This window comes from Macaca nemestrina, chromosome 1 (assembly GCF_043159975.1).
Source record: "Macaca nemestrina isolate mMacNem1 chromosome 1, mMacNem.hap1, whole genome shotgun sequence".
NCBI lineage: Eukaryota > Metazoa > Chordata > Mammalia > Primates > Cercopithecidae > Macaca > Macaca nemestrina.
This window is the reverse complement of record NC_092125.1, coordinates 135,425,796-135,441,501: the sequence shown is the minus strand read 5'-3', so window position 1 is coordinate 135,441,501 and position 15,706 is coordinate 135,425,796. Positions and strand designations below refer to the sequence as shown.

General features: G+C 32.9%; 1 protein-coding gene across 5 annotated transcripts in view; it reads right to left on the bottom strand.

The window, feature by feature from the left end:
* Positions 1 to 15,706, bottom strand: part of LOC105485445 (dihydropyrimidine dehydrogenase) — an 875,814-nt gene that overhangs the window by 761,611 nt on the left and 98,497 nt on the right. For 4 of the 5 annotated variants that reach the window (XM_011747801.2, XM_024793997.2, XM_071074657.1 and 1 more), the window contains one exon: positions 12,078 to 12,160. The exons of the other annotated variant lie outside the window; for it this stretch is intronic. In XM_011747801.2, coding sequence (XP_011746103.2) covers positions 12,078 to 12,160 — 83 coding nt within the window. The remainder of the gene's footprint in view (positions 1 to 12,077; positions 12,161 to 15,706) is intronic. 5 annotated transcript variants of the gene reach the window in all.

Below are 15,706 nucleotides of genomic sequence, written 5' to 3'. Positions count from 1 at the left end.
GAAATAATCACATAAAAGCAAAAATTAGTGCTTCAGGAGAGAGAGGATTATTACACAAGGGAAACTTTTGAAAAGACTAGAGGAAATGGGATCCAGATCACAAGTGAAGGTGTTGGCCTTTGACAGGAGCAAGGCCTTTCCAGCCATCATAAGAAGCCATTGAAATTAGGGTTTATTCCCAGTTCACTGCATATCTGAACACATCAGAACAGCTGTCACCAAATAACATCTTGCACATCAAGAAAACACCAAGAACACTTACATTTTTAATATTTAATTTAATTTTTTAAGAGATGGATTCTCACTGCATTGCCTAGGCTAGAGTGCAATGGCTATTCACAGGTGTGGACACTGCACACTGTAGCCTCAAACTCCTTGCACCTCAAGTGGTACTCACACCTTAGCCTCCTGAGTAGCAGGGACTACAGGTGCCAAACACATTTTTTAAATGGAGTTTAGAATATCCTATACGGCATCTCCTTTCACCCAAAAAAAGAGAGAAAAAAGAAAAACAAAAAACCCTCTCTGTAGACTACAAGAAAAGTATTTATTCAAAATTCACCAATTTATTAAATATGCATTGACTAAATTTTTAATAAAAGTAATTAATTCTTTAGATAATTCCATGGGTACAAAACCTACAAAGGCATTAAAATAATAGACCACAATCAATATTTCTTCAATCAATATCAGATATCATAGATGTGCCTGAGTAGGTACCATGATTCATCTACTTAAAAGAATCATAAATAAACTAAAACATCACAATGTTGTCTTTTTATAGGTACCGCACTATAGAAAGCTAATTGTCCAACTAAGAGCAACATTATACTATTTCATAATGTAAATAGTTCATTGGTGGTTATTCCACATTGTAACTATAAAACGTAAACATGAATAATCAAAGCTAATTAATTCAGTGGCACTGGACCTATGTCTGATGTTTGTTGCATATTGGTGATTTCACAAGCTAGATTGTCTGTTTAATTCTTAATCGCACTTAATTATTTGAATGAGTAATCTAGGAAATGTAACTTATTCAATTTCAAACAACAGCCTAGAAATTAGAAGATAGGGCCCCTCAGTAAAGTTATAGTCATGTTCATTGATGAAACTGGAAGAACTTCATAGTATTTGTATTAATCTATCAGAAACAATAATATATTCTTAAAATATTTCTCCAAAAATTGTTTGAAATTTATTCTAATGGACTTAAGTCATGTTTGCTCTCAACCAAGGGTCTGCAAACTACAACACGAGGGTTAAATCCAGATGGCTGCTGGTCTTTGTAAATAAAATTTTATTGGAACACAGCCACATCAACACAGCCACACCCATGCATTCACATGTGGTCTACAGATGCCTTTGTATGACATCAGCAAAACTGAGTAGTTGTGACAAAAATTATGTAGCCCAGAAAGCTAAAAATGTATGCTATCTGGCCTTTCACAACAAAATGTTTCCTTACTTCTACTTGATTTTCAAAAGAGGCAACACATTTTTTAGAAAGAACTTGTCAGAATGGGAGACTTTTTTCCCCAAAATAAAATAAACACAAATACCTTCAATGGAACGTATTTAGTACACATCACAGTAACCCATAGAAATGCTAGATAAGAAATGGTATTAATTTTCTTCTAAATGTAACAAGCTGATATATGAGAAATCAGAAATATTATAACTAAATTTCAATGTATATCTTCCAGAAGAGATGACTTACCAAAAAAAAAAAATCAAAAAACCTAGGGACAGCTATTTTATTATAGTACATTGTGACATATATCCCAAATAATTAGAATGAGCAATAACAAAAAAAAAGCCAATGTGCTTATAAACAATAATCTATTATCTGTAAATCTATTAGTCTTCTTAAGTTGTAGAAAACAACAAATATAATTACAAAATACGTATTCAAAACATGTAAACTACTAATTTTCCACTTGTAAAAGCCTGATTCAAAAAGCAATTTACTTTATGGTTTACTTAAGCTTTGCAACTACATTAAAATATGATAGTATATACACAACAGCTTGTTAACAAGATTATCATAACATTAAAATCATAATGTGGCACTTCAATTATGGATACTTAAAATTAAAGCTAATCCTCACAGTACCAATTTTTATCTCCTAAATAATTTTAGCTATTAGCTGCTCATTCAAAGTCTGTATCTAAAATGATAAGTATTCTAGAGTAACGACTTAGCTCTGCACTTTTCTTTGGTAGCAAAACAAAAGCTGCATCCCTTCTTTCCTAGTCTTTAATACACAATCTTTTGATACTAAGGGGAAGATGCAATATTTTCCTAACCTTGCTTGGTTCGGTGCTTCTTACTCACGTTGCTGTTGTCAATGCTCTTGTTTCAAATAGATACATTCTGCATATCAAGGGTACATATTTTCTTTTTTGGTCTTATCATCCCAAATATATCAAACTGTTACTTGCAATATTAATTTGATTTTTTTCTGCAAATACTGTGTTTGAACAAATGTCACCTAGTACATACTAGGCACCAGGTGGAACAAACCAATGCTTAGATTGATGAGTATTATAATGCATTTCATAAATAAATAATTAATAACTTAATTAATCGTGTTAAGCTATTAACTGATTTCATTTGTTCTACTGTTTCACCAGATTTGTACTTGATAATTATGTAATCAATATTTCTCACATTCGAATTCTAATTCGTTTAAAGTGAAGAAAAAGATTCTAAAGTGACAGAATTCTGTTATTTATAAATGCCAGTTAGTAACAAATCCATAAATAATCCAGAAGCATTGTTGCCGACTATATGGTTGATTTTACTAAACACTGGCAACAGCTAATATAATAGTTTTCTTCTATTTCCCCTATTAACTATATTTGGACCATCTAAAACTGAGTGTCAAATCTTGCTTTCACTCACTCCTGAAGTGGGTGAATGGAATAGCCTAATTTACATGGCGAACAGATAATACCAAATGTATGTATCCATGTGTGTCCATGTGTATATATGTGTATCAAGACATATACATACATTCATATTACAAAATGCACATGAAATTAATTATATAAATTACCAAATGTGTGTATCTATGTGTGTGAATGTGTATATATGTATATAAAGACATACATTCATATTACTCAATGTACATGAAATTAATTACATAAATTACAAAATTATGTAAATTCATTACATATATTTTCTGACCTGTATTTCAATGATATTTATTAGGACAGGTGCATGATTATCTAAAGTAATGTTGCACTTTTGTCTTTTGATTTCAAAATATCTGAAAGTACTCATCCTGATTGACTTATTCATGTGTTAGGTGGCATAAACCAAATCAAGGAACCTGCTCTGGGCATGGTAAAATATGTGTTTTTCTATAATAGAAATGATAAAGATAACGGATTCTCTGTGCATAGAAGACAAGAGTACACTCTTCTCTGCTGATTTGGGGAGTGAGGCTTTCAGGAGGTTCCTGCTGATCTATTTAGTGATAAAAAACTTGGAAAAACATAATTAAGATAGAATTTTACAAACGATGACAATAGAAAAGAGCTGAAACATTGCTTCTGAATCCAATCTCACTGCTCAAAACTTCTCACGTAGTTAAAATATACCCTTCTACATGGGCATTTCTGATTATAAAGGAATTTGTTTTTGAACACTTTGAAAACAAAAAAAAGTTACAAATGTTAAATCATCTATTATTACTTGCATCATTACATAACATTTTCAGAATGTTTAAAAAATTATTTACTTTCCATACTATTAAACAACCTGCTAATTTCACTCAAAGTATTTTGTTAATACTTTCTCACTTTATTTATTTGATATTCTTCTTCAATGCCACTTCGATTTTTCCCTAAGAGTTTTATATTTCCTTTGTAAACTAATCAATTCACTAATCTCAAATACTTAGGGTGCCTTCTCCTTCCCCTCTTCCATTTTTAACTATTTTAAAAGAATTTCATAGAACTTCCTTGTATCTTTGTAATCCTAATGAATACACCTTAAGGGCAAGGGAACTCCAAACTCCAAATGCTGTCATGGTGCAAGTTTTCCTTGACTGTAAAGGGGAGATTTTATAGAGAAATATATACATACATGTAGTATCTATATAATACATACCACATACAGAAATATGCATATACATGCACACACACAAATCTCTAAGAATAAGATAAAGTAGAATAATTATCATATTCTTATCTTTAAATCTTATTCAGACGAACAAAATTACTCGGTTCATGGTTTACTAATCACGGCTTACTTGGAGTCATGGTTTGTGTAGAAGTATCAGTTAAAGTATCAGTGTAATTCAACCATTATATTTAGCAACAGATGCAATATTAACATAACCCAAATCATAAACAGTTAAAATAATACCTAGGTTCCAGTAGTAACACAACCCTTAGGTCAGATGGTAGTCAGCACCAGTACTACTGAACACTAACAGAGGAGTGAAATTAAAGACATACATTAGACTATTACACACAGATAGGACATACCTGAAAAGCTGAAAAATTACCTCTTTTAAATGTCTTGGAATCTCTTTTCAGACCTCAGCCTTTCAATAAAAAGTTAGATTGCTATTTATATTGCTTCTACGTCTAAAAGTCCTTGAGTTGAAGGTAAAGAAACAACGACATTAAAGCAATTTTAACCTTTTGACTCAAACAGTATTTAGAAATGTTAGACCTCTTAAAAGCTACTTTCCAAGTTTACATGGTTATACTTTCATATTTAACTGTGTATAAATGGATGTTTATGAAGCACCCACAAATAGTATTACACACACCAGTAAAAAAGCCAGCACAGATAAACTGTGCAACTCAACATCACCATCTAGTGACAAAATTCTTAACACGTGATGAAGCCAAACGAAAAAGAATACATTTCAGAGACATTATGTACTGGTAGTTCATCTTTATGGTACTAATGCAAATATACGGATCTCACTAAATAAACTTGGCTCTGCAAATAAAATCATGCCTAACTGGCAATGTTAGCACTCCAAAAACAATTTGTATTCTTGCCATAGAGGTACACTCATATATCTATTAACAATCTATATTTTATGCATATTAATTAAGACACTGTAAAAAAACTCCCAAAAGCATTTTTACTTTTTTTATTGAGTATATTCTACATGTACCTCTTCTTTTTCAGAATCTGACGTCGCCTTTTCTCAAGTTATTCAATTCAAACACCTTTCAATTGCATGTATCCATTACCCATAGCCCTCTACTGCCTGTGAGACTGAAAAGGGACAAAAAGGCAACACATGGGAGGCCAAGGAGGGCAGATCACCTGAGGTCAGGAGTTCAAGACCAGCCTTACCAACATGGTGAAACCCCGTCTCTAATAAAAATACACAAATTAGCCAGGCATGGTGGCACATGCCTGTAATCCCAGCTACTTGGGAGGCTGAGGCAGGAGAACCGCTTCAACCTGGGAGGCGGAGGTTGCAGTGAGCCAAGACTGCAACAATGCACTCCAGCCTGGACAACAAGACTGAAACTCCATCTCAAAACAAACAAAAAAGAAAAACTACAACACAATGTTAAAAGTGGCCGCATCTTTCCTCTTGTTGTTCAGGATTTACCACAGGGGCTAAAACAGGTAGGAAAAATGATAGTATAGAAATTAAGTCACCTTGGCATGATTACAGAGTTGAATCAGCCAAGATAAACAAAAAATATGATGAAAAGAAGTTGAGAATTTTACCTCTAAATTCATTATCATAATATAAACCAGAGATTTGACCTAGAGATGATGCACTTTTTTTCCTGTCCTTAAAATGTCTTTTCTTTGATTATCATTTCCAGAAATCCTGTATAAGGTTTCCACACTCATGGCACTACAATGGACTATGAAGAAGTTGGAGAAGATATACTGCTTCTAGTGTTCTATATGCTAAGACTGCAGTGAACTTTTCCATTGAATTCCATTATTTATGTATTACACATGTAATTCTTGTAAGCACATACATCATTAAAAGGAAATAATGTATACAAACATATTTTATACCTTATTTTTATTTTTCATAAATTACAAAGCATTCTCTCCTATATATCCTAGTTCCTCATATCCTAAGAGATTTTAAATCCTATTTTACAAAAAAGTAAGAGTAAGATAATTAATTTACCTAAAATTACAGTTGGAGTCTCAAATTTGATTCTTACTGTTGATTCTAGTATTCATTTCATAGTTTTAGTTTTCTCCATTTTTCCTTCTCTATTTTTCTAATTATTCATAATATATTCCCATTACAGAAAATATAGAATGGAAAAGCATAAGCCTCAAAAAATTATCTGTACGCCAACCAGCCAGATGTAACAGCCACATTTCATTCCTATTTTTTTCTCTGAATTTTTTATATTCAGTTGAGATAATATTCCACAAGCAATTTTGTTTCTCTCTCCATATATATACACACACAGATTTATTTTAAATATATGTAAATCTGTGTATATATCTGTAAATATAAATATATTATATATCTGTACATATACAGTTTATATAATTTATAAATTTATAAATATTTTAATATTATAAAGATGAATATATAAATAATAAATATACATTTATATGTAATATATAAATTTGTATATATTTATGTTATATATGTATATAATTTCCTTGTCTATTGCCTCAATGGTAGACAACTAGTTTCTGTTCAATTTGTTCATGGTTATATTTGATAATACGAGTATCGCATTCATATTATCCATAATTTCTATGGCTTCTGTATACTATATTCCTAGAAGGTAAATTAATACAAAAAGGTATGTTTGTTTTAAGGTTCTTAGTACTTAGTGACACAATCCTTTCCTTAAATGCAGCAGTAATTTTCAGTCCTCTGAGAATGTGAGAATGGCTGTCTCACCATTCCATCTCTAGCCATCTGTGAGAATGGCTGTCTCACTATTCCATCTCTAGCACTCAAAAACTTCCTTCCCACCAAACTGCATTAGCAGCAATAAGCAAGAGATCAGTGTATTTTTTATGAAATTTACACTTTTTGTTTGCCATTAGAGTTGAATATTTTCAAGGGTTTCTTAATCATACTTTGCCAATTATCTATTGAGCTCCCAGTTTTTAAAATCTGTCATACATATGGCAATACAGTACATTGACGTCTTTTAATTTTGTGATTTTCCCCATTTGCATAAGCTTTATAAGTTTGTTTTTAATTGGCACATAATAGTTGCACATATTTATTGGATACAGTCAATACATATTAGATTGCGTAATGATCAAATCAAGGTAATTAGCATATCTATCACCTCAAACACTTATCTTTTTTTTTTTTTTGAGACGGAGTCTCGCTCTGTCACCCAGGCTGGAGTGCAGTGACGTGATCTTGGCTCACTGCAAGCTCCACCTCCTCGGTACGCATCATTCTCCTGCCTCAGCCTCCCCGAATAGCTGGGACTATAGATGCCCGCCACCATACCCAGCTAATTTTTTGTATATTTGGTAGAGACGGAGTTTCACCGTGTTAGCCAGGATAGTCTCCATCTCCTGTGACAACACTCCAAATTCTCTCCCGTTATTTTAAAGTATACAATATATTACCGTTGACTACAGTCACCCTACTGTGCTACAGAACACCAACTTCTCATTTCCACTCCACATCACTCTCCCAAGCCTCTGGTAACCACTATTCTACCCTCTACTTCTATGAGACGACCGTCTTTAAATTCCACATATGAGTGAGATCATGCAGTGCTTGCCCGTCTGTGATTAGCTTATATTCACTTAACATAACGTCTTCTAGGTTGGTCCATGTTGTTGCAAATGACGGAAGCTTTTTTTTTTTTTCTTTTTTCTTTTTTCTTTTTTCTTTTTTTTTATTTTTTATTATTATTATACTTTAAGTTCTAGGGTACATGTGCATAACGTGCAGGTTTGTTACATATGTATTTTTTTTAATGGAATCAAAGCTTAGTGATTTCTTAACCTACTTGTTAGTGTATCATCTGTTCCCCAATCTCAATCTCAAAGAGTCACTTCTATATTCCACTGGACTCTGGCTGTTTCATTTATTTCCTTTAGCTCTTTAAAAACGCATGAAATTTCCTTTGGGCCATGTGAACTGAGACTATAAAGTCTTTTTTTTTTTTTTGTCCAAACAGCAAAAACAAACAAACAAGCAAACAAAAAAAACAAAAAATCTTTTATACCATTTACTGGGGGATTAAACATGTCCTGAATTACTTGTGGTACTTTATCATACAATAACTTCATCAGACCTTTATAGTATCTATTATCAATTACAGACACTATTTGTTTTAAGTAACACTTACAGTAACTTAAGAATTTCCACCTTCATTTTGAATATGATCACATTAAAAGATGTCAAATTCTTAGGGAAGTTTTGTTGTTGATTCTGTTGGGCTTTCTATGTATAAATCATGTCTTTAGAAAATAAGAGCTACCTTGTCTCCTCTATTACCAAATCATATATTTTAGTTTTGATTTTACATCTATTACCAGGTTATGGATCTACCTTTTACTGTTAGTTTTCTAAGAAAGTAAGTGTGTCTATGTGTGATGTGTGTGAACATGGTTTAGCTTCACTCTGGCCTCTCCATTGTTGAGAACTCTGTTAAGTGAGAGGCAGTCAAGTATCACATTAGCAACACAAAAACATCCCTTTAGGGCACCACAGACCAAACCACAGCCACTAACCACATATAAGTGTTTAAATTTAAATTAATAAAAATTAAGTAAAATTAAACGTTCAGTTCTTCAGTTACACTCATCGCATTTCAGGTACTCAGTGGCCATATGTGGCTGATGGCTCTCCCACTAAATGGAGCAGATGGAGAACATTTCTCTCATCACAGAAAGGTCTTCTGGGCAGCACTGGTCTAGCTGTCTCTAAGAGCCACAGAACAATGGCCAGGAATTCCATTCCTCTATCCTTTTCTTTTTAGGCACATTATATTTCAGTATAGTCTTACTGTGTTAGAAAAGGTTATTCAGAATTTTAAATCCCAAAATATGTTTTTTCTGGCACATATTTTCCTAAGCCCTGTATTTTCTTAGACATCTGGCTGGACTCTCCTTCTTTCTTATCCCAATGCACTATTCTTGGAAATCATATGCCTTCCCTTGGCTACAACAAGCATCAAAATACTAACAAGTCTTAAATGTGCACATCAACTCTCAGTCTTTTCCTTGAGTTTTTGCATTCTATTTTCCCTCTGCCTATTGCACATTTACACGAGTTAACCTTAGCTATCTTGCAGTCACCTGAAAACCCAAATCTTCACTAATCCTTTTCTTTTTCTCTCCCTACCTCAGTTAATGTATTTATTTAATGTTTTATTTAGCTAGTATATTCCAGAGAAGTTGTAACCCCTCGTCCTTTTTACACACCAGGGCTACAGGCTCAGGGCATCCTTAAGACTGGGATCAGGAGGAAGCATGGGAGGGATCTAAAGTGATTTGTAAACTCGGATACTGACAACAGACCAGATTCAAGACTGCAGAGCAAAGACTGACCAAAAAGACAGACTGGATGAGGTGGCTAAGAATCCTCTCTTTTCTCTTCTAAGCTCATAGAAATAGTAAAACCCTGATAAATAAGGAGGTACCCAAGATGGTGAAAGGCCCCCCAACACTGCTGCCACAATAGGACAATCTTCAGACGTGGGTCCAGTTCTGTTCCAGTTCCTCCTGGCTAGACACACTCAGGACAAGAACACCACTGTGGGCACCTGGAGCCACTTAAGGGCTGCTAAAGAGATCAAGCTAATAAGAAAAAGGGATGCTCCCATAGCCAAGCTATGCCAGTCCAATGGACTAATAGAGAAGCTACCATGAAATGTTCTGGACTAGGGAAAAGACTGAAACACTCAGTCTCTGGGTCTTCACCTCAAGCATATTCCAAACACATTTTAAAAAGCACCTGACCCACCATATACTAAATTGTTGTATGCTATTAATTACTAAATTATTCCACTGTGTTTAATGAATCCAGACATTACCAATAATGTGTGTGTGTAAAATATATAACTTATGCAAACAAGTACATTTCATAGCCATAAAATTAAATCCTCATTTAAATAATCCAAACTACTGCTTTGTCTCATAGTATGGGTGGTTGGGAGGTTATTCCAGTCAGGTAATACTTGTTTTTCTCATCACTTCATCTCTAGTTTTTTTTAAAAACAGGACATCCTGGTATGTTCTAAAATGGTATGTATTACAAAACTTGGCAGAATTTAATAATCTCTTCATATGAAGTTAATTCTTATAATTCAATTTGTTTTTTTCTTGAGGACAAATTTCCTACACTGATTACATATCCTTTCCTTGTTCGTTGTATTTTCCTCTTTCACATCATTTTTCATTCACATTGCCTCTTTTCAGTTCTTTCTGTCTCTCTGGTCTTCAGTTCTTTTATTCAAAACATAAGAGGTGGCACCCTCTTTGTCTTCCTGTTTGTCTATGTATTTACTTCAAACTAAATAGATATAAAAATATAGAGTATAACTGCAGTTTTCCAAGTAAATATTGACATGCATGTTCACTGCATTTAAACTTATCATAATAAGCATTTACAAAAATATGTTAAATTTATAGCAGTGGTAACTTTAGGATAAACCACTAGGTATGGTGAAAATCAGAAATTCATTCATAATTTCTGCATTAGCCTTTTCCAAAACAAATATTTTACATCTTATTTTTAATTTACTAAAATTTTCAATAACTTCAACTTTCTGAGAATATCTGATTGTATTTTACATAGATACAAATTCTCTATTGTGTACTCAGTTTTATTTTTCCCTCTTTTTTTATTAGTAAAGACATTAACAATAAAATAGGCTCACTTGCTCCAGCTGGTAATTTCTCATACTAGTAATATATTATTCCTCTTTTTGTGACATCATAATCATCTATACAGAAGTACCATGTATCTTTGTGTAGAAGCTACTGTTTCCATTAAATTTAATTACCTCCCCCTGTGGTTTTAAATAGAAGTGGCTTCAAAATGAGGGCAGCTTCTATTAAATTTAATTACTTTCTCCTGCTGCTTGCATGGTAAAAGGAAGGTTACTAAATGAGAGCAGCTTCTAAACTAAAGTATATGGTAACTGTGTGCTGGCAATAACAAAATTGTATCTAAACTACCTTTCTAGGAAGCCTCTTCGGTTTATCCTTTCTCTCATTTTAATCTTTTTAGCCTTAACATCCTTGAAAAATGAGCATTAAGACAGAAGAAGGCATATTTTTACAATCTATTTTAATTTTAGAGGCTAAATAAATATAAATATACTGTTTCTTTACAAAGATATTGGAAATTATGCTACTCAAATATCCAAGCTCAGAACTTTTAAGACTACTATCATTTGTTTTTTTCTCACTCTAAGGATGATGAGTTTTATTTCCCACACATTTTTAATGTCTAGTAAAAAGCCTTTCTGGATTCTGATCAAATAGATTTGAAAAATGCTTCACTAAAAGTTATTTAAAAGGCATCAAATTTGGGACAATTTCATATAAATATTCAGAATTACTGATGTTAAGAAATGAAAAAAGAAACAAGTCAGGGTCATTATAGACCACTGTAGTTGAAAGGAAGTTAATTATATGCTTTGTAATAGTGCAAAAATATAAATCACTAAAAATACTATAATATAATGAAATCCTATAAAATGTTATAGAAGATGAAAATGTAAGTACCTCTCTTTAAATTAAATATGAATTAGGAGGAAATACTACTCAGTTAAAGCACCACTGTACAATTTTTTTTTATATATACAGGCAGAATTTAGATGAACAATATTTTCATTCAATCACACAGTTTAGTATAAATATAAAACAAGACACCCCTTAAGCATTTTAAGTAACAAATTAAACATTTACATTTTTTACTGTGCACTGAGGCTTAACATTTATGCAGCTTCAAAACCAAAGTACAGCCTCAAGGGAAGTCTCTCCACTGACAAATTAATACCTTAGAGAACAGAGCTGAATGGTGGCAATGAACTCATTTGTTCCCCAAATAATGAAGAATGACTTTTTCTTTACCACATCTGTGACTGTTGCTATGGTGACCCAGACTTACCTCATTGCTTCTCGGAGAGCTCCTCGCTCACCAAGAGTCGTGTGCTTGATGTCATCAAAATTATTCTCTAGCTTCTCACAGTTCTGCAACATATTTAAAAATTGCATTAATTCTCTAAGATCCTGAGAAAAATTGTATCTATGCAGTTATGCAAAAATGTAATTGATTATATTGATCATGGACTCATGAAAAATATGCATACCACTTTAATTGGGTAGGATTCATTAAAATTGACAGTTAAATCCAACAGAAACAAAATAAAAACATTTTATGATACAGCTGTCACAGAAGTCTCATTATCAATTTTTCAGAGTGGAGTCTCATTATCAATTTTTCAAAGTGGATAAACACAAGAAATGAATTTATAAAAGAAGGAAAACTTCTTAAGTTTGGAGGAATAAAAATTAGTTCTCTAAAATAATCTTAAGTATAGAAAATCCAATTTAAACTCAAAAGAGAAAACCATTAGAGTAAGTTTTAAATCACCATAAACAGTATACAATACCAAGTTCTAAACAAGTTAGCACTGACTAAGATGAAGGTATAGAGCACAGATATAATAATAAAAGTATCAAAATTTTTGAATCAAATTTTATAATCAGATCTTTAAATAACAATGTTAGGTGTAATATTTACAACTGTGCATATATATATATATACACACACACACACACACATATATTTGAAACTAAATAAGTCCAATGCTTAAAATTAAGTGAAAATTAGATCAGGTTCTTAGAAGAATTTTAAGGTTGAGTAAATATGACATAAGCAGTTTACATTTCATAAGTGTTTCTACTTTTTGGTATAATACTATAGCAATACTAGACAGAATTTTCCAAAAGTACTTTAAAAAATTTTTACTACAATTCTCAATATAATTATGTAAACTTAAAACTCACTTAATCTGACAGTACTCAAGTTTTGAGGGCATAAATTGCAGAAATTTTATATTTATATATTATATATTATAATATAGATTATATATTATAATTATACATTATATATATATGAATCTTTTGGCACCCTAGATTTCTTATGGAATTTACTGGTATTTAGGTAACAAAATAACTGGATTTAGTGTATTAGTTAATTTTACAAAAAGAAAAACTAAATAACAAAATTTTAGTATTAATATGTTCTTTCTATTCTTGCGTAAGTATGCTGAACTCTGCAAAATTACAAAAATTATATTAATAATTCCCAATGTATAAGAATTGATTTGAAATATATTGGTATATAAGCCACTATTTTTAACTTTGACATTTTTTAAAACTAGGTCAAATTAAGGCAAAGATCCTTTTAACAAACACATACAGTTGTATACTGCTATAATTAAAATCTTTGAAATTACCAAACTTAATCTAAAATATTTAAAATTATATATTTTTCAAGAATCCTTTTTGGGTGTATACATTAAAAATATCCTCTTTTGTTTCTTGTCTTCTCACATTTTTAGAAGTGTCTTTTCATGAAGAGAATTGCTTAGCTGAGATCAAATTTGTTATTTTTCTAATTTAAGTATAGTGTATTTGTGTCCTATTAAAGAAATTTAAAAACTGTCTCAAAGTTATAAATGTTGTTGCTTGAGACCATTAAGAAAAAATAAATACAATTTTTTGTTTCTTTTTGCCCCTGAAATTCCCCATCAGCTTCCCCCTCTTTGCCAATCCTACAGCAATTTTTTTATTTTTTATTTTTTTAAATTATACTTTAAGTTGTATGGTACATGTGCACAACATGCAGTTTTGTTACATAGGAATACATGTGCCATGTTGGCTTGCTGCAGCCATCAACTTGTCATTTACAATAGGTATTTCTCCTAACGCTATCCCTCTCCCAGCCCCCCACCCCCAGACAGACCCCAGTGTGTGATGTTCCCCACCCTGTGTCCACATGTTCTCATTATTCAATTCCCACCTATGAGTGAGAACATGTGGTGTTTGGTTTTCTGTTCTTGTGATAGTTTGCTGAGAATGATGGTTTCCAGCTTCATCCATGTCCCTACAAAGGACATGAACTCATCATTTTTTATGGCTGCAGAGTATTCCATGGTGCATATGTGCCACATTTTCTTTATGCAGTCTATCAATAATGGACATTTGGGTTGGTTCCAAGTCTTTGCTATTGTGAATAGTGACACAATAAACCTATGTGTGTATCCTACTGTAATTTTTAACTTTACTTGGGCTTCTGCCACTGTAGAGGAACAAATTCATAAAATAATTAAAGAAATAACAAAATTAGTGGACATAAATTTTTTAAGATCCATTCCTAGCATAAACAGCAGGGTTGGAAGATTACTTGACTATCTAGTTTTTCTAGCCACAGAGACAGGAGATAAACGCATTCTTGGATTAAAATAAGAGCAAGAAGGCTGGGCGCGGTGGCTCATGCCTGCAATCCCAGCACTTTGGGAGGCCGAGGTGGGCAGATCACGAGGTCAAGAGACAGAGACCATCCTGGCCAACATGGTGAAACTCCATCTCTACTAAAAATACAAAAATTAGCTGAGCGTGGTGCACGCGCCTGTAGTCCCAGCTACTCAGGAGGCTGAGGCAGGAGAATCCCTTGAACCCAGGAGGTAGAGGTTGCAGTAAGCCAAGGTCGCGCCACTGCACTCCAGCCTGGCGACAGAGTTAGACTCCATCTCAAAAAAAAAAAAAAAAGAGAGAGAGAGAGAAAGTGGACATGTGGACACACAGAGCCTGTAGTAGCCACACTGAGTAGCCACACTGAGCTCTCAGAGATGCCAGGAATGGAGGACAGCCAAATTTCTGATTCAGCTGAAATATCGTGTTCCAGAGTACCTTCACTATAATGAGAAGCAGCCTCAACCTTAATAATAACTTTATCAGGAAGTGGTTAAAATGGCATATTCTGCCTTGATGTGGAATGGGAAACCCAAAATGAGTATTAAGCTAACTAACAGAAGAACGAAAGCTCCATGTTTCACACTTTGTGTCTGCATAAAGTTTATTATGCCCAACAGAACAATAAAGGAAATAAGTAAGCACTGCAGCATTTAAACAGTTAACTATTACCTTGAATAAAAATACTTCTGTATACAAAAATTGAAATCAAATCTATTTTTTATGCTTCAAGAACCATATATAGAAGCACTAAGTAACAGACACATGATTTGAATTATATTTCAGACAATATTAGACTCTTGCCATATAGAATAAGTATTTCAAGCAACTAACATCTTTATCTGCTCAAACTTCTCCATAAATAAAAGTAAGCATCAAATATCCACTGAGTAAAGGGCAAACAGATTCACTGTCATGTTCACCACCAATAACACTTATCTAACATTAGGGACAACTGTAGTTTGTAACATTGAGCCAGCGGCCTCCCATCAAAATCTGTTCTCAGCCCAGTTTATGTGAGCATGGATCTGAGAAAAACTGTAAATTATTTATAATCAACAAGTATTAATGTTATTCATTCTTGGAGATTCTATAGGTTAGTATAGGACTGTCCCAGAATATGATTTCAGTGATAAGTATGACATAGGGGACTTACTTTACAGGATAGGAAAGTTCACAAAAATTCAAAAAAGTTATCTTATTTGTGGTAGTTGCTTGTGATTTCCCCCCTTCAAGTGCCTCCTAATTTCCTTTGAC